Source organism: Petaurus breviceps, unplaced genomic scaffold (genome assembly GCF_028583685.1).
Source record: "Petaurus breviceps papuanus isolate PSGF00001 unplaced genomic scaffold, PetGlider_PUasm1.0 90743, whole genome shotgun sequence".
Taxonomy (NCBI): Eukaryota; Metazoa; Chordata; class Mammalia; order Diprotodontia; family Petauridae; genus Petaurus; species Petaurus breviceps.
Window position 1 is genome coordinate 14,557,843 of NW_027187332.1, and position 18,725 is coordinate 14,576,567.

The 18,725-nt window shown below is 33.8% G+C and overlaps 1 protein-coding gene across 4 annotated transcripts in view; it reads right to left on the reverse strand.

Moving 5' to 3' along the window:
- UGGT2 (UDP-glucose glycoprotein glucosyltransferase 2) overlaps positions 1–18,725 on the reverse strand; it is a 233,044-nt gene that overhangs the window by 60,869 nt on the left and 153,450 nt on the right. For 2 of the 4 annotated variants that reach the window (XM_069067351.1, XM_069067350.1), the window contains 4 exons: positions 8,488–8,572; positions 5,566–5,651; positions 1,150–1,248; positions 116–200 (listed from right to left, as the gene is read on the reverse strand). In XM_069067351.1, coding sequence (XP_068923452.1) covers positions 116–200; positions 1,150–1,248; positions 5,566–5,651; positions 8,488–8,572 — 355 coding nt within the window. Of the gene's footprint in view, positions 1–115; positions 201–1,149; positions 1,249–1,291; positions 2,643–4,304; positions 4,501–5,565; positions 5,652–8,487; positions 8,573–18,725 lie in introns of those variants that run through there. The other 2 variants (XM_069067352.1, XM_069067354.1) reach the window with 2 other exon arrangements.

The following is an 18,725-nucleotide window of genomic DNA, read 5'->3' on the forward strand; positions in this document are numbered from 1 at the left end:
TTGATCGCTTTTGAAAATAAAATTATGAATTAAATTTATAGTAGCAACGATCTAACATTTCAGTATTGTTATTCTACATTGTCATGAATTTTTCATTCAGAACCAAAACACTTACTTTAAATGTTGGAGAGAGATAATTTTTCAGAAACCAGAATTTAACAGGAGTTTCTGTGTGGCGTAACACAGAAAGCATCATAATTCTGTAAGAGAAAATTGGATTAAACCCAAGTTACAACAAAAAGCAACTGAAGGTCAACATAACCGTCTTAAGAATTTTATAGCTTTGTTTTTTCCTAGTTTTCAGGCATGTTAATGGTATTCATTGTAAGCTCTTCATTGACAAAGGTTACTCAGCAGACTAAAATTCTTCTTTAGAAGTCATGGTTTATCATTAGTTGGGTAATATGTATTTACATGAGTGTGTGCATGCGCACACACACACACAACTAGTACTAGTTTTGTTTTGTTTAAACAAAATAAGAATCAAATCAGAAGGCACAAGTATAAGTTGAACTAAATTAAATTTCAGCACTATCACTATGTGATTAACACTATCTTAAAATGTTAAAATCTACACAAATTATCTCTAATAATGAAATCTTTGGGTAATTTTATTTCCCTGAAAGATGTCTATCCTGGTATTTACAATGGGAAAAATATGTCTGGAATAAAGAGTCAAGAGTATTATGGTACATAGAATGCTGGACTTGGGGCCTAGGATAACTTCTATTGAGATATTTGCTACCTGTGTGATCTTCGATATACAGCTATTAACATTTCTGAGCCTCAGTTCCCTCAGTTATAAAATGGAGCTGATAATAGTATGTACTCACTGGATTAATAACATGAAGTGCTTTGTCAATCTTAAAGCATCTTTGTAATTTTCCCCTATTACAATTATTAAAGCCCATGGGGATATTATCAACAACACTAATTTATACATTTTTGAGGCATTATGTGATAGCTTTTGAAGATACTTAAAAGTCTACTTCTCACCTCAAAAAGATGATTTTTTTCTTTACTTTTAAAATGAATAGTTTCTGTTACAAAGTAGGCCTTTTTTTTAGTCTTTAAGAGTTCATATCTAAGGCCATTTAAAAAAACTTACATGTTTATTAAATTTAATTGAAATGATAAAAATTAACTCACCTCAAGAAACGTTCATATAAATGGCCTGAAGCAACCGAAAAAATGTTTAGAAAATCAGTTTTATTTTCCTTTGTTTCTGCTTGCAGTCCTCCTGTGAAACTTGAAATGCAAGAAAAAGAAGAAAATTGGCTATTTTCCTATTAAGATAAATTTCCAAGGTGTATGCTATAGGACCAACTCTAAAATACTTCATCCTGAAATAAGAAGGGTATACCTCTAAGAGTGAAAAATTATTAAAATTGCATATAAATATTTATTATTAACCATTGGGAAGTTGTAACACTTAAAATCTAATATTAAGCTAGAAGTTTTCTGTTCTGAGATTTTAAGCTCTTTTTATAATGATTCATTTTGCAATCAATCAAATAAATTGTTTTGTTTTTTTGTGTTTTTTTTTTCTTTTTGGAGGGCAATTGGGGTTAACAAGTGACTTGCCCAAGGTCATATGGCTAGTTTTTGTGTTAAGTGTGTGAGGATTGATTTGAACTCAGGTCCTCCTGACCCCAGGGCTGGTGCTCTATTCACTGGACCACCTAGCCATCCCTCAGTCAAATAATTTTGAGGACAGATCATAATGATGAAGCTGTGATCATGTTGGAAGCCTGATATAACTTTGAGACTTAACTAATACAGGTATCTACATAAAATAACTTATTTTCTGTTGGAGGAAGAGTGGCTATGGATATAATCTAACATTTACTAAACACCTACAAGGTACTGTGGTGGGCCCTGGGGATATAAAGATTAAAAAAAAAGTTCCCTCCCTCGAGCGTAAATTCTTCTGGAATCTTCTACTGGAATACTTTTCCAATAATGAAGAACCATTCCATTATCATTCTAATAGAATGAAGATATAACTAAAAAGACAGTTGAGATTATCTAATGAGGCCTGAAAGTATAGAGCTTGACTGAATAAATTAAAATGGCACTGGTTCTCTTTTTAGGTTATTTTACTGGTCTATCAAATAAAATAACTGAATGTTCTCCTGCAAGGTCAATATGAATAAATTATTCAGATTCAGTCATTTTTCAGTTGTGTCTGGCTTTTCATGACCCCATTTGGGGTTTTCTTGGCAGAAATACTAGATATTTCACCATTTCCTTATTATTATTAATTATTCTTATCCTTATCCAAAGATACTTTGTCATTTCCTTCTCCAGCTCTTTTTACAGATGAAGAAATTGATGTAAACAGGGTTAAGTGCCTTGCCAAGGGTCACACAGCTAGTGTTTGAGACTGGATTTAAATTTAAAAAGATGAGTCTTCCTGATTCCAGGCCTGATGCTTTTATCTACTGCACCAGTTAGCTACCCATGAATGAATCATTAGGATGGCAGAGATAACTGAAGCAGCTACTTTTTAGTACAATTATACTACATGGCTTAACAAATGCTTATTTGATTGACCTGCAAACATTCTATCCAGCTGATCAAACAAATTCGGCCAAAGAAGAGTCTTCCACATATGGTAAGTAGGAAGGTCAGTAATGATGCTAAAGATGAAAAAGATATAATTTGAAAATTAATTTATTATGTACTTATCATAAACAACAAACCCATCTAAACTAATACCCATTAATGAATGAGCATTTATTAACCACTTACTATAGACTAGTGTACAAAGACAAAAATGAAACAGTTGCTACCCTCAAAGACCTTACACTTTATAAGGAGAAGTCACATATACATGAATAAGTATGCAAAATATGTTTGTGTGTGTGTGTGTGTGTGTGTGTGTGTGAAGAGGGCACTGGTAGCTGAAGAAAAGTAAAGTTTCTGTTATAGATTGTCACCTGAGTAGAATTTTGAAGAACACAAAAGATCCAAAGAGTCAAAGGTGAAATGAGAGTTCATTCCAGGGATGGGGGATAGTCAGTGTGAAGGCAGAGAGACTGGATATGGAGTATTATAGCAAGATAGCCATGTTGGCATGACTGCAGAGTGGAGGAAGGGGAATAATAGGTAGTAAAATTGTGACTAGGTTGTAAAGGGTTTTAACAGTTAAAGAGAGGATTTTGTACTTGATCTTAGGAGGCATTGGGGTTTAATCAAATAGGAAAGTGACCTGGACAGATCTGCACTTAAACAGTTAAAGAGATGATTTTGTACTTGATCTTAGGAGGCATTGGAGTTTAATCAAATAGGAAAGTGACCTGGACAGATCTGCACTTTAGGAAAATCACTTTGGCAGTTGGTGTGTAGGATGAATTGGAGAGGGGGGGGGGATTTGAGGCAGGAGATCAATTAGCAGAATATTACAACAGTGCAGGCCAAGGTGGTAAGACCATGAACTAGGATGGTGGCTGTGTGAGTAGTGAAAAGGGAATGGTTAGAAAATCTATTTGGGGTAGAAATGACAATATTTAGTAACTAATTTTTTTACATGTATATGTAAAAATATATATACACACACACATAGCAATATATATTATATAAGTATTTGGGGTTCACATTCCTTATTCCTGAATGATGTTTTCCATCTTATTTTTCAGTATCCTTTTCTGAGCTTTGTATTAAAGTGACCAAGCATCAAAGTATATACTGATAATTTGGAGGGTCTTATTGAGTTTGTAGAATTTTTCTACCTCTTCATTTTCTGCAGCTGATGTTAGCACATAAGCAGCTACAAATTGAAGGTGTTTTGTCCTGTGAGTAATTAACATGAACACTGCAATCTGAGATGATTGTATTGATCACACTGATAAACATAAATATGATGTTTCTTGTTGCTTTTGGACACAGAATAAAGCCAACTCTATTAACATCTTTATTTGCCTCTTCAAGAAGAAAACTATAAGCCATCTTTCTATTTAGCCACAGCATCCTTCTGTCTTCTGACTGTGCGTATGGAAAGAATGTCAAAACTGACATGATTCAGTCCCTCCAGTAGTATAACCACCCTTTAGGAACTGGAAAAGTATTTCACATTTAAAGTGCCAATAACCAAGCTGGCATACAACAGTAATGTAATCAGACCATCCTCTTTCTAGGACAAAGTTAAAATTAATACAAAGCTATAAGGACGAGAATGAGAAAAGAAACATAACTGTGAAACTAAAGCAACTGTAATCTATAGCATTTAAATAAATTATTCATGGTCAAAACAACGGGAGATAAGATGGAAAAAAGGACATCAAAACTGATTATATCAGAGAAGTTTAATCAATGTACAGAAAATTCCACAATGAGACCAGAAAAGCCCAAAAACTAATTCTGTTACTAAATACTCGATCTATCTGTCAAATGAAGAAATGTGTCAGCAACAGCAACAGTACTTCAGAATATAAAGTCATTAGTAAAATTTTATGGTTAAGGATGACAAAAAGTTAAGTGCAATATCATTTCATGAAGCTGGAAGGAAAAAAACAGTTTAAAATAAATTTGGTGAGAGATAATTACAAACATTAATTAATTAGTTTTATTTTAGAATAATTTCATGGGATAAAAGACATTTATTCTCTTCACAATTTGGTCCTAATCTTCCTTCACACATACCAGTTTAGTTAAATTAGTATTCTGGCTGTTTTTCATGAATGATGCCTTACCTACTGTGTGGCTTCTGAAAACTCCTAGTTTCTCTCCAGCCTTATCTCAAGTGTACTTCCTACATGAAGTCTTTCCTAATTCCGCCTCCCCCCCCCGCCATGTTGTAGTGCTTTCCCTTCCAAATTATCTCACATATTAGATATACTTTTACATGCATATGTATACAATAGGGAGTCAATGGAATTTATTGAGTAGAGAGGTGACAAGGTCAGACCTGAAGTTTAGGAAAATCAGTATTGTAGATGATGGACTGGTATGGTTAAAGACTCGACACAGGGAGACTAACTAGGGATCTATTGCAATAGTCCAGGAGGGAGGTATCAAAGGGCTAAAGTAGAGTGGTGGCTGTGTAAGTAGGGAGAATGGGATACATATGAGAGATGTTGTGGAGGGAGCAATTATAAGATTTGGCAACTGACTGAATATGTGAACTGAGAGTGAAATAAGTAAGTTACTTATCATTTCTGGATTTTTTTCCTCATCTTTAAAATGATTTTATGAAAATATGTAAAGTTTATTTTGAAGTTGAACAAAAGAAATTAAATGTGGATTTAAATCCAAGCCATCCATGCATCTCTTCAAAATTTCTTTCCATATTAATGTTGACAGAAAAATTAAACTTGTTCTTTTATCCTTAAATGTTTTTTAAAAAACCCATGAAAATGGTTATTTTGATAAGTTTGTAAAGAGAGAAACCCCTTTAAAACTGCCCAATTTATCCATTCATTGGTACTCATTTCAAACGTGTATTGTATATAAATTAACTCTAAATTTCTATTAAATATAATTTTATGAATTTGAATTTTTCTCATATTTTGCCTTTTAATAAATTATTTCATAGTAACATATTTGTACAAAAATATTTATTACCTTTTAATGGAGTCCCACATTCCTTTTCCTTCTTCATCTTTATCTGTAAGGATATCTTCATCAACTTTATCAGGCCTTTTCTGTATCTGGATATTGTGACAAATAATTAATATATGATTTATTACTTTAACTTGTTTAATATTTGATTAAAGGTGAAACATAGTAGGAAACAATATCATTCCATGAGAAGTTGAAATAAATATAAAATGACTAAGTTAATATGAAATTAGGACTTAGTTCTCTTAACACAGTTCCCTGTTAACGTTATCCTTCTGATTTTGAACTTCTATGTGAGTAAAATTTCCTATCTCACTTTCCTCATCCAATTTAGTTCTGGGCTCAAGATACTATCCATATACAGTAACTGTACAGAACATATGTACTGTTTAATTCAGCAAGCTGTTCATTCAACTGCATGTCATAGTTTAGGTAATATGCATTTTTCATCCAGTTGTTTAATGTCAACGGTAATTGTTTGTCTTTGGAACGTAAACCCTAAAGGTCTTCCCCTCCCTAACTTGAAATTTTTTCCCTTTTTTTTCTAATTAAAGGGGCCATCCCTTGACTCACTTCTTAAAGAGGCCTATTCACTGAATGGGTGAGACCTCATTCTATAAGAGTACTTGAAAAGGCCTTAGCCTAAAAGGGCCAATGTCTCCCATTGCATTCTGGGTCAACCAGTCATCCTAAAGAATATCTGGCCACTGGATCCAAATGACTGGAGGAGAAAGTGAGGCTGGTGACCTTGCACAGCCCTCCCTCACTCAAATCAAAGTCAACTGTAAGTCATGTCATCATTTCCCTGATGCCAGGGTCCAATTCGAAAACTGAGGACAAACACAACAATCTTGCCCATGTGAATTGTTAGTCCAGTATCTTTGGAATACACATTAATCTGATTGAAGAGACCCTGTGGGGTTTGATGCAATCAACATAATCTCATTGAGAAATGAGTATATGGAGAATCTATCATCAATGTGCAACATATTTCATGACAGTGAATAACATCGTTGGTTGGCAAATATCTCCATGTTTTACGCTTTGGTAAGACAGAGAATCACTGAAGTTAGTAAGATAGAAGATAGAGGGTCTATATAGTTCTATCAAGGAGTCTTATATGATTTTTAACAATAAGGGAACACCTTGGAGGAGACCCTTTTAGGTTTCATTTCACTCTAAATTAAAAAAAAATTAAATGTAACACAATATAAATATAATTATATTTTTAAAAGAATCAACCAATAATAAACACTGGGATCTTGTGTTCTTTATACTTCTATGTCAACTATGGGATTATGGAAATATTGTCTGCTAAAGAAAATTGTGTTTTCATTAAGAATATGTAACAAACTGCATAAATCATTCTCATAAAAATTTTATAGAAATCAGAAATTAGACCCATGGTTCAGTAGTTGTTGGTTTCTTCTCATTCATCCTTTTCTGTTTACAATTCCATCTGTAATTTTCTCTATTCTTTTGGAATCTTCCTTTCTTTGAGATATTTTGGAAATTGATACCTGATTAGTTTTTAAATTGTCATGTATTACATATATTTCTCCTCTATGTTTTGGTGAAGTAGAGACACTTTCCCTATATTCTCAAATACCATTTCCACTTTCTCATACATACACTCCATAATGGATACAGAGATGGTCTTACTATTGTTAATGATTATTGTAGATCACTATAAAAATATCATAAAATTACTATAAAATGCTATTTTAAAAAGTTTTACAAAGCTTAAACCTGCACCAAGACTTTTGAGACACCCCATACTGGTGCCTGTTATGTTTCAGGATTATTTGTTGTTTTCCTTATTCCCTTCCATGCAGAAATGTCCTTGGATTGATCTAATTAATTTGGGCTCATACCAAGAATGGATAGCCATTTCCTGAGTATTTTGTAGAGGGAATTAATGTTTCATTTATTGTTTAAAACAGATAATTGATATTCCTTCTAATTCAAAGATCTTTCTTTCATCATCTATTAGACAACATTTCAATGTGGAACAGAACAGATTTAGATGTAAATTCACACGAATCATATGGATCCCAGTGCTTGAAACTTCAGTCATTTTTTGAATCCTCCACATGTAATAAACACTCTGATTTACTTTTTCACCTCTGTTTCTGATGATACTTATTGCTTTAGTATGAGTTATTTCAAAAGCTTGCTACCTGTCTTCCTTGTTTCTTTTTTCAACTCGTTTTGCACACAGCTAACAAATCTTCATCAAATACTATTTTTACCATATTCTTCTCCTACTTAAGAATATTCTATTCTCATTGTATAAGTTAAATTTGTCAGTCCACCAAAGCAAAACACCTTCCATTAACTCTCTCCTAATTCACATAACCATATCATTTGACTGTGCCTCTCTGTTCCAATCAGTCTAATTTCTGACATTCCTCACATTTTGCTTATTCTCACTTCTATGCTCTAACAAGAGCACTCATATGTGTCCTGAAGAATTCCAACTTATACCAAATAGGCTGAGATTTGACTCAAAACTCAACTCCTTCAAGATGTACTTCTCTATCTCCATCCCATTCAGATCATTTTCTTGTTTTATATTTTGCACTTACATGTATATTACTTAAAAGCCACTAGAGAGCAGAAAATATATATATATATTCTACTTGATTGGTATAGTGTTTGTTGAGTTTTAATATGGGATATATGGTTGCTATTCTACATATTACTATTGAACAAAATATTACACATAAATTAAATGCAAATAGAACCTCACAAAATCAAGTGAAGAAACTAAATAAAACCATTTTAAGATACATAAAAGATTAACTAATGCATTTACATCCCTACAAGTGAGATATAAAATATGATATATTGATTTTGAAGAGAAAATCAAGAGATTTCAGATCATTTACCAAATATGATTCATATAAAGAATGTTTTACATACTTGGACTTTCAAAATCTTGCTTTTGAAGTTGCTTAATACCACGATGACATCATCTACATCTGGTGGAGAGTCTGTTTCTTCATGTCTAAAATTTTAAAAATACACAAATATGTAATATATGCTAAATATAAACTATGCTTAAATTATTCATTCAATACTTTCTAGTCTCTTTTATACAACCCCTAGAAACTCACACCTCTAAATATTTTTGTGTGGTAAAGTAATATGAAAATTTGGGGTCCTATTAAATTTACTCTCAGTACAGAGAAGCAGAGTGGTATAATAGATAAAAAAATGGCCTTAAAAATCAGACCCAAGCTGAGCTCACTTTCTACTTCTGACATCTATGACCTGTGTGATTCTGGACACTCTTACTTCTCAGTTCCCCTTAACAACTCTGAGACTATAAGTTGCAGAACAAATGGTGGTAGAAGGAGTTTCCTTTACCAATGCAATCATAGGTCTGGCCCTAAGTCCTTTATATAAGAACAATAAAACTTTAATAATTTGGACATACCCAACTAGAAATTTCTTACAATTTGATAGGAACTGGTCTAAATAAGATCACTAAGGAAATGAATAATTTTAAGTAGACCATATACTTTAGAGAACAAGTTATTGTTTGTTAAGGAATGTACTACTTGTCTGCCAAAAAATTATGTAAATAGAAACTATCATGTTACTATCACAACTATAAATCATTCTTATCTATTCTTTATCTGCTCATTATAGTAGACCTACATTATCTTATAACTGCTAAGCCTAGTTTCATAACCATATATATTCTGAGTAACAGAATTTGAAAATTATTCTTCATATAAAACTCCCTATAAATTAGCCTAAATTAGTATGATTTACTGTATGTTTTAACCCATTATATCACGAGAGGGATACAGATAGAAAACAGAGAAATAGGTATGAAAAAACCCTATCACTTTGCTTAGTTTTATAACAGGATGTTAATGGAAAAGCAAAAAGAATTGGTGTTCACCCGCTACTCATACAAGTGAACATGATATTTCTAAGTCTTTTATTTCCAAGTCACCAAAAACAGGTTTACCAAGAGCTATAAGGGCTTGCTATACTAAATCCCCACCAGGAAACATTTTAATTAGTTTCCATCATATCTAGTTTACAAGTAGTTATCTTTTAATCACAGGTCTTATTTCAGTGAAATGTTAGTTTTATTATCAACTCATGTTTAACAAGGAAAAATACAAACAATAACTAGTATTTATATAGTGCTTTAAAGTTTGAAAAGTTTCACAAATATAATCTCCTCACAAAAGTTCTGGGAGGTAGGTACTTTATTATACCTACTTTACAGATGAGGAAACTGAGCTAGACAGTGGTTAAGTGACTTGCCCAGAGTCACACAGCTAGTAAATGTATGGGGCTGGATTTGTACCCAAGTCTTTCTGACTACAGATCTATTGCTTTATTGCACTGTACCACCTAATTGCCAAAAAACCAATAACTTGCCCAACATACTAGGATACATTCAACTCAAGGCAATAAATACTTATTAAACATTGACTAGATGAAAGGTATTGTGCTAGGGCACTTCAGACTTTTGCCTTTTGCAGCTTTTAAAATTTGTCCCAGTTATGTAATATGAATTGAAATTTCTCCAGATGCTAAATAATCTCCTATAGTCTGGTTAGTTTGAATTTCAGCAGTTTCTTCATAGATGTGGAGAATACATTTATTTTGAATCCCCTCCTGCCCTTTGATTCCACATACTTTTCCTATTAGAGGATAAAGTCCTTAAGAATTAGTATGGTATCCAATCTATCTTTAGTCTTAAGCACAGTAATGTAGTAGTTACTTAGCAAATAAATACTTTTGGGTTGAACTTCCCTGGGGTAATTAAAAGACTGACTTTTGGATGTTGATTGACAGAGTCTGATATGTGTGACAATGAATAAATTAAGGAGAGAAGAATTTAAAGTGTGATCATAATCAATGAAATCTGTTTTGGAACATATTAACATTGTTCCCATCTGTAATGAGAATGGGAATTTGAAGATCTTCTCTGCCCCTTAAACCTAGGGGGTAGTTTGAAGACCTCCCCTGCTTTGAAAGAAAACTCTGCCCCCTAATAGGCTGAATGTAATTACATGGAGCCTGTGGTGGGAGGAGTTTGCGGAAGGGAAGCAGAGCCCACAGGAAGCTGGTCAGAGCTAACCAAATGGTGGGGGAGAGAGGAGGACCTCAGGCAAGGAGTCAGGTTCCTTAGTAGATATTGATCTTGTATTGGTTTCTGGGAAGGTTGAAGAATGCGGTGGCTCTCAGCATTATTATGGCTTCTGAATATCTTTGGTACTATGATGGAATCAGCTTACTGGTTTTGAGATTCAATTTTCTGGTGTCTAAATAAATCCTTCAGTTCTATCCTCTATCTGGAGAATCTGGTATGTTTGGCAAGTGAACATCATGTGATACTAATAGTCACGGTTTTATCATGATCGTGGGTGCTGTAAATACTGCATTGGTGCTACACCATCTGCACAGGTTCCTCTCCACCCCCACATATACCATACTCAAACACAGTTCTATTGCAATAAATTGATCAAGAAAAAAGTATATTACAATTTTCATAAATACCTCATCAATCTAAGTAACAACAGCAACAATGATAATAATGACAGCTAACATTTATATAGTACTTACCATGTGCCAGGCATTGTGCTAAGCACTTTACAATTATTATCTCATTTGATTCTCACAAAAACTGTAGGTGCTATTATTTATCCCTATTTTACAGATGAGGAAAAAGAGGCAAACAGGGATTAAGTGACTTGCCCAGGGTCACAGAAAGTGTCTGAGGTGATATCTGAATTCAGATCTTTCTGATTCCACAACAAGTATTCATTCACTGTGCCACCTAGCTACCAGTTCATTGCATACAAGAAAAACAAAACCCATTACAAACATGGGTAGTGAATAAAAACAAATTTCCACAGTGGCCATGTCCAAAAAATATTTGTCTCATTCTGTATTCTGTCCTTCACCTCTGTCAGCAGGTGGGTAGCATGTTTCCTCATTTGTTCTCTGGATACCTGGTTAGCATGATGAGGACAGTAGTGCACAATAGGATTACATCACTTTTATGTAGTATAACTTGTTTATCCAGTCCCCAATTTATGAGTACTCCCTCAGTTTCCTATTCTTTGCCACCTCAAAGAGAGCTATAAATATTGTTGTATTAGAGTTTGTTCTGATTAAGACTAATCTGCCTTTTAATCCACCCTCCCTCTCATTCCTTCTCCCTTTTTCTTTTCTATTTCCCAGTTGAGTAGAATAAATGTTTCTGTGCCCAACTGTTTATATGTGTAATCTTTCTTCTTTTGAACAGTTCAGATAAGAGTGAGTTTCAAGTGCCAGCTATTCCCTTCTACCTCCTTTCTTTGTTCATATCTACTTTTACTCCCTGATAGTGTGTGATAATTTTTCCTAATTTTCCTTTCCTTCCCCCCCCCCCAGCCAAGTATATTTCTCTTCCCTTTCTTTATCCATTGTTATCTTAAGATCAAGATATAACAGGAACACTCTCAGGCCTAGTCTAATTATAATCCTGTGGACCCTGTTGATGGTAGGGTTCAGAGGGGACACATGTATCATTTCCCCATATTTAAATACAAATAATTTATCCTTGTTAGTCCTTTATCATTGTTCATTTATGTTTGCCTTTTTATGTTGCCCTTCTGTCTTTCGACTTCAAAGTTTCTCTGCAGTTCTGGTCTTCTCATCAGGAATGGTTGGCAACTCTCTCATTAAAGATTCACTCCAGCTACCCCTGTCCCTCAGTAGCATTTTATTGTGTTTTTTTGGTAAAAAAAATTTTTTTTGGTTCTAAATCTATCTCCTTTGCCTTCTGGAATATCATATTCCAAGTACTTCACTCCTTTATAGTCATAGCTGTATGATTTTGACTTTGGCTCTTCAATGTTTGAATTCTTGAATTCTTTCTTCTTGTTTGCTTACAGTATTTTTTCTTTGGCCTGGAAGCTCTATGTTGTTCCTGGGAGTTTTCCTTTCAGGAGGTGATTGGTGAATTTTTCTCTGTTCTCTTTGCTTTCTGGGTCTTTTAAAGAGTTTTTGCAATAGGCTGTCTAGGTTCTTTCTTTGGTCATGGTGTTCAGATAGTTCAATGTTCTTTAATTTTCAGGGAATTTGCTGATTGGGCAGGGTTTTGTAACTGTTGTGCCAAGCTGTTAATTGGAAAAGCTCTTTCCAATCCTTTCTTCTATAGCTCTCATTTGAGTTAATTGGAAAAGCTCTTTCCAATCCTTTCTTCTATAGCTCTCATTTGAGTTAATTGGAAAAGCTCTTTCCAATCCTTTCTTCTATAGCTCTCATTTGAGTTCCAAGTTTCCTTCCTACCTTCCACCTCTCCCCCACTCATTGAGAAGGCAAGCCATATGAGATCAATTATACATGTAAAGTCACGCAATATATTTCCATGTTAGTGATATTGAAAAAATAATAAAAAAACAAGAACTATAAAGAAAGTGAAAAAAGTATGCTTTAATTTGCACTTAGAATTGACCAGATCTCACTCTGGAGGTAGATATATTTCATCATGAACCCTGTGGAATTTTCTTGAATCATCATATTGATCAACCTAGCTAAATCTTTCATGGTTGATCATTGTTACAATATTGGTGAACAATGTTATTCTGGTTCTGCTCACTTCACTTTGTATGATTTCATATAAATCTTCCAAGGTTTTTTTGAAACCATTCTTCTCATCATTTCTGTAATGCACAACTGTAAGGCTCTCATTTCATTTACAAAAATATAATAGAACTCCTGTTTCATCTCATCTAGAATTTTAGCTGAATTTGTCCCCAAGCTGTATTTTTCCCTGTGGCGTTGCTTATAGATGTTTTAGAGTCATTATCTTCTTCTGTGTCTTGGGCATCCTTGATGCCATAAAAGTTCATGATGGGGAAAGTCTTTTTTGGTTTGACCATTTCTTTTTTTACAATCTACTTCCTGACTTTGGCTTTAATGTTAGGGACAAGCTCTTTCATACTTTTGGTGGAAAGGTATGTGTTGGTCCTGTGGCTGCTTTCTTAGGGGTATTGAATGTTTTGTTATTTCCAGATCTCAGAGACAGATTATAGACAGCTTCAAATGCTCCCAACGTGGTCTATTCCACTTTCCCACAAATTTTAGGAACCCAACCCATGGTGATTACCTAAGGTATCCCAATCCCAGTATACTCAATAATCCTTTTAACTGTCCTTTCATTGTGGCCTTGTCACTTAACTCCTTTCAACATCTGCCCCTGGCCCACCCCAGACTACTTGCCACTCCTTAATCCCATCCAGATCTTCTCAGAATAGAGTCTTTTTCTGTATAAAAGTAACAATCTTACCCCCATTAAATTGTGCAGATTTCTCACAGGTTTGGCAATACAAAACCAATAAACCTTGTTACTCTGAAAAAAAATAAACTGGTCTGTTCCACGGCAAAGTCTGCTCCCTTCTCATCTGAAATCCACAAGTTCTTGACCTAGGTTTGAGTTTATTCAAAAGTAAATCCCTGTTGGACTTCACTCCTATGAAACAGCTGAAAAGCTCTGTTGTTTCAAGTGGCATAATGGTATGATCACTCTTTGGTCTGGATTCCTCTTAGTTATCCTGTACAGATTGGACAAGATACTGGAAGTGAAACCGTGACCAGAATCTGGGGTCTGAACCAAACTACTGCTGCTGGCTTCTGAACTTCCTCCTTTCTTGGTGGCCTCTGTACCCAAGGATGCCAATTCTATATGCATGTCTCTTTCTCATTCCACCTTAGATCAGTGATCCAAAACTAGATACTGTCTGACAAAGCTGCCAGTTCACACTCATCCTCACCCCCAGTATCTGCAGACAAAAAGGTTGTCATCTCCTAAGCAGGGCTAGAAAAAAGACACTGTAACTTTTTCTGGATTTTCATATCAGGATTTGAGTTAGTCCTAGATACATTTGGAGGAGTTTGTAAATAGGAATTCACCTCATTGCTTCTTACCATTCTGTCATCTTGGTTTTTTTAGTTTATCAGCATTAGTATCTTATAGATTGTGGCAGTATAAAAAACAATGTTGCTCATTTGAACAACCATCTTGAACATGTCAACTTTGCTCAACAACCAATTATTCTCTAATTAATAACAATAATTATGAAAATAGCTTAGGGATTTGCATGTTGATACAGTGATGAGTTATTCAGTAAAAATAACTTCTCCAGGAAGCCTCTCATTATTAATGCTGTAACACTTTTAGCATGCTTATCCGCATTTCCTTTGTACTTATATAGCTTGCATACGTTACATTGCAATTCCTTGCAAATATCCTTAACTCTTTCAATGAATCCCTAAGCAGATTTATAGGCTTTAGAGGGTGAGAAATACATCTTACATATCTTTCATTATTTTTACAGGAATACAATCTGAAATCTAAAGTGATCACTAAGAAACAGCATGTTTGTTGTTTTGTTTTGTTTTTTTTTGTCAAGTTCAGGTTATGACAGACAACTTTATTTCCTTTCTAGATGAGAGAATGTATATTAGGAGAATCAAGGCAATGCTTTAGGTACAATTTACTTAAATTTAAGCAAAGTATTTGACAAAATTTCTCATGCCATCTAAATGAAGAGAAGTAGGCTAGACAACAGAAGAATTAGGTGGACTTCAAACTATCTCAATGGCCAAACCCAAGGAGTAGTCATTAGAAGTCAGTATTTACTTGCCAGGAGGTCTTGTTTTACATTAATTATCCTTGTCTAAAGGCACATATGACAAAAAGCTAGTAGGGATAACTAATGCAGTGGATGAGAGGATTAGGTTTTATAAAGGCTTAACAGGCTAAGCTAATAAGCTGAATCAAATAATATGAAATTTAATAAGGGTAAATATAAATTTTATACTTGGTTCAAAAAATTATCCTTATAAAGCACAAGCATGTCTAGGTTGCAAATTAGTAGAAAAAAATATGGACTTTCTCATTTCCTAACTGTTCCTTCTAAATAAACTTGTTTGGAGGTCAGTTTACTGCTTTAACTATTTTGATCTTTCTCCAAATCGAAGATTGGGAATAAGTATTAGATCAAATCAGGAGGGAGAGAAGTGATGAAGAAAGATGAAGATAGATATTGTTAGCAGCTAGTAAGCAAGAAGTTTAGTCACAGGTCAATGGAGGCCTGGGACAGATATGCTAAGATATATTGTTATATCAATAGAAGTTTTAATAAAATGTGGTGAGAAAAAAGGTAAGACTGTGAATTCCTTTGATAATAAGGACAAAGTGAGTTGAAGAAACATATGATTTTCTCACTCAGTTTATATTTTGTAGATAAAGAAAAATTCTCACAAAAAAATATTTTGATCCTGAAAGTATACTTAGAAATACTTTAGTCATATTGGCACATATATACTGTTCCTAGACCTGAATGATATAAACTTAAGCATACAAAAACAGAAGTTATAGCTAGAATCTAAGCTATGGATAATGTCAACCAATAGTCATAAAATTTAATGGTAGAAAGAACTTGACAACCAATGGTAAGATTATCCAACTAATACTGATGTTAGTTGCTCTATAAACCTTAACTCTGACATTTGCAATTTTTATGCTGAAACTTTATATTCTATCTGAACAAAACAAGATGTTTCATATTTATCTTTTCACTGGGGTATTTGTTTGATAAGTTTAAAAAAATTATTTAAAGTATCTGGGAAATTCCCTAATTGTATAAACATATTTCCCCAACATCTCCGGTCATGTTGTCTTCATTCTCTCCTGATTTGAAAATTAGACTGTGACCCTGGAAACACACTGGGCTTTGATAGCTTGGCTTTAGGCCTCAACAACACTTCCTGGACATTGCCAGCTATGCCACTATGAGTGTACTACCCAGTCTCCCCTTTATATGTCATCTTCTCTTTCAGAATATAAACTCATTGAGGACAAAGATTATCTTGTTTATTTTTATTCGTATCCTTAGCACTTAGCACAGTACCTGGCAAATGGCAAGTACTTAATAAATGTTTTTTTCCTATCTATCTAAAATAGACAAATGTTCATTGAAATGTCTATAAATCCATCTATGTCACACAAATGAAATAAGAATGAGCAGAATGGGGTTTTACCACAACAGAAGGAACTATATTCATTATGATGAAAAACATAATAAACAATTGAAAATATATGCTAACAGTTTACTTAAAGTGACAGATGTTAAAATTAGTGGTTTACAACATCAAAAGCATTTCCTTGACTTTAGAAAAAACCTTTCAATATTAGATTTTCCTAGGGAATGTTTTTTGTTCAATTTATACTTCAAAAAATTTATCATGATTGCATAATCACTAAGGTATTATAGTGAAACCATTTGTAATGAATACTTGCCTTCCCTATCACCTTACAAAAACCTTCCATAACTAGCTGAATAATGACAGTACTAAATTTAAGGGGGGGGAAGCTTGATTTTGATAATATCCATAGAAAAAGAAAAAGTAAAAGTGAATCAAGTTTTAAAGTCCATGGTGAGGATCAACTGATGAAGTGTAAACTTTAACCAACTCATTTGAATATTGCCAACATTATCATGCTAAAGGTTGTGAGTATATACTACTGATAATATACAAACATTTAAAGTCAATGGATCATAGACTTAGGGTTTTCTTTTTTTCTTTCTGTTTTCAATGAGGGAAGTGGAAGAGAGAATAAAAGCTTGTAAATTAAAAGATCAGAATTAGAAGGCATCTGAGAAAGGTGAAACTACCTAATATACAGATGAGAAAAGTGAGTCCTAAAGAGGTTAAGTGATTTGCTGAATGTCACACAAGTAAACTGTCTACTTGCTATATAAAACTTCCATTAGTCATATCCACAGTAAATTAATTTTATCACTAACTACTTTAAAAGTTCTGGTCCTAGATTATTGATTTGACATTAAACAACATTTAAATTCTTTACCAACCTTACTACTCTACATATCTACTGCAAATTTACAAAATCATAAATACTGAGGGAAAGTTAACAATGAACAGCTTTTTCTAGCATGTGAAACCTCTTTATTTCCCCATGATCCTTGACAAAATCTTGGTGGTAAAAGATAAGAAGGATGAGGAATGTATCCTTAAATAGTATTGGGCAAATCTAGAATTTAATGATTTTTTTTCTTTTAGTTTATAATTACAATAGCTTACATGCTTCATCTGAAGTGTACTTTATAATTTACAAAGCATTTTCACATTCATTATTTGATTTTTACAATGAATTAATCAAGAGATGAAAATGGGGATTCTTTTTTTTTTAAATAGGTGTAGGCTAAGAAAGTTTAAGTGAACTATCCAAAATCATCTGATGAGTAAGGTACAGAGACACTCAAACAACAATAATTTATTAAATGCTTACTATGGTACAAATCACATTATGTTAGGTTAGGCATATAAAGACAAAATTAGATTAGAGATACAAAGAAAAAAATTAAACAATTTCTGACTTCAAGGAGCTTAAATTCTATTAAAAAACAACAACATATATACATACAAGTAGATACAAAAGACATATTTTTAGGAGATGGAACTGGCAACTGAGGACATCAGAAAAGTTCTCACATAGGAGATGGTGCTTGAGTTGAGCAATGAAAGAACCTAGGGATTCTAAGTGGTCGCATGCATCCCAGAGATGGTGGCAAGGCTATGTGCAAAGGTACAGAGATAAGAGATAGAATGTCATGTCTGAGGGACAACAATGAATTAAAGAAATAGAGAAATGAATGATAAATTTGGAAGAGATTGCAATAGATTTTAAATGCCAAACAGAAGTTTGCATTTTATTCTAGCCCAAACTTATAGGGTGCTGCTGGAGTTTCTTGATGAGGGGAGTGACATGGTCAGAGTCTTTAGGAAAATCATTTTGGCAGCTCTGGGGAGGATGGATTAGACAGTGAAGAGCCTGGAGGTTGGGATACTACTTAAGAGATTACCAAAAACTCCAGATGAGTGGTGATAAGTACTTAGATGAGGATAGAAGATGAGAGAATTGAGAGAAGGGGATGGATGTGAGATATGTTATGGAGATAGAACTGACAAGACTTGGCAACTGACTGATTGAATGTCAGTTGCTAAACTGGGATATGAGAGAGAATAGGGTCAAAGATGATCTCTAGGTTTCAGACTAGGATGTCTGACAACAGAAAGGTACTCTCAGTAGGAAAGAGGTGGGTTGGGGGAGAAGA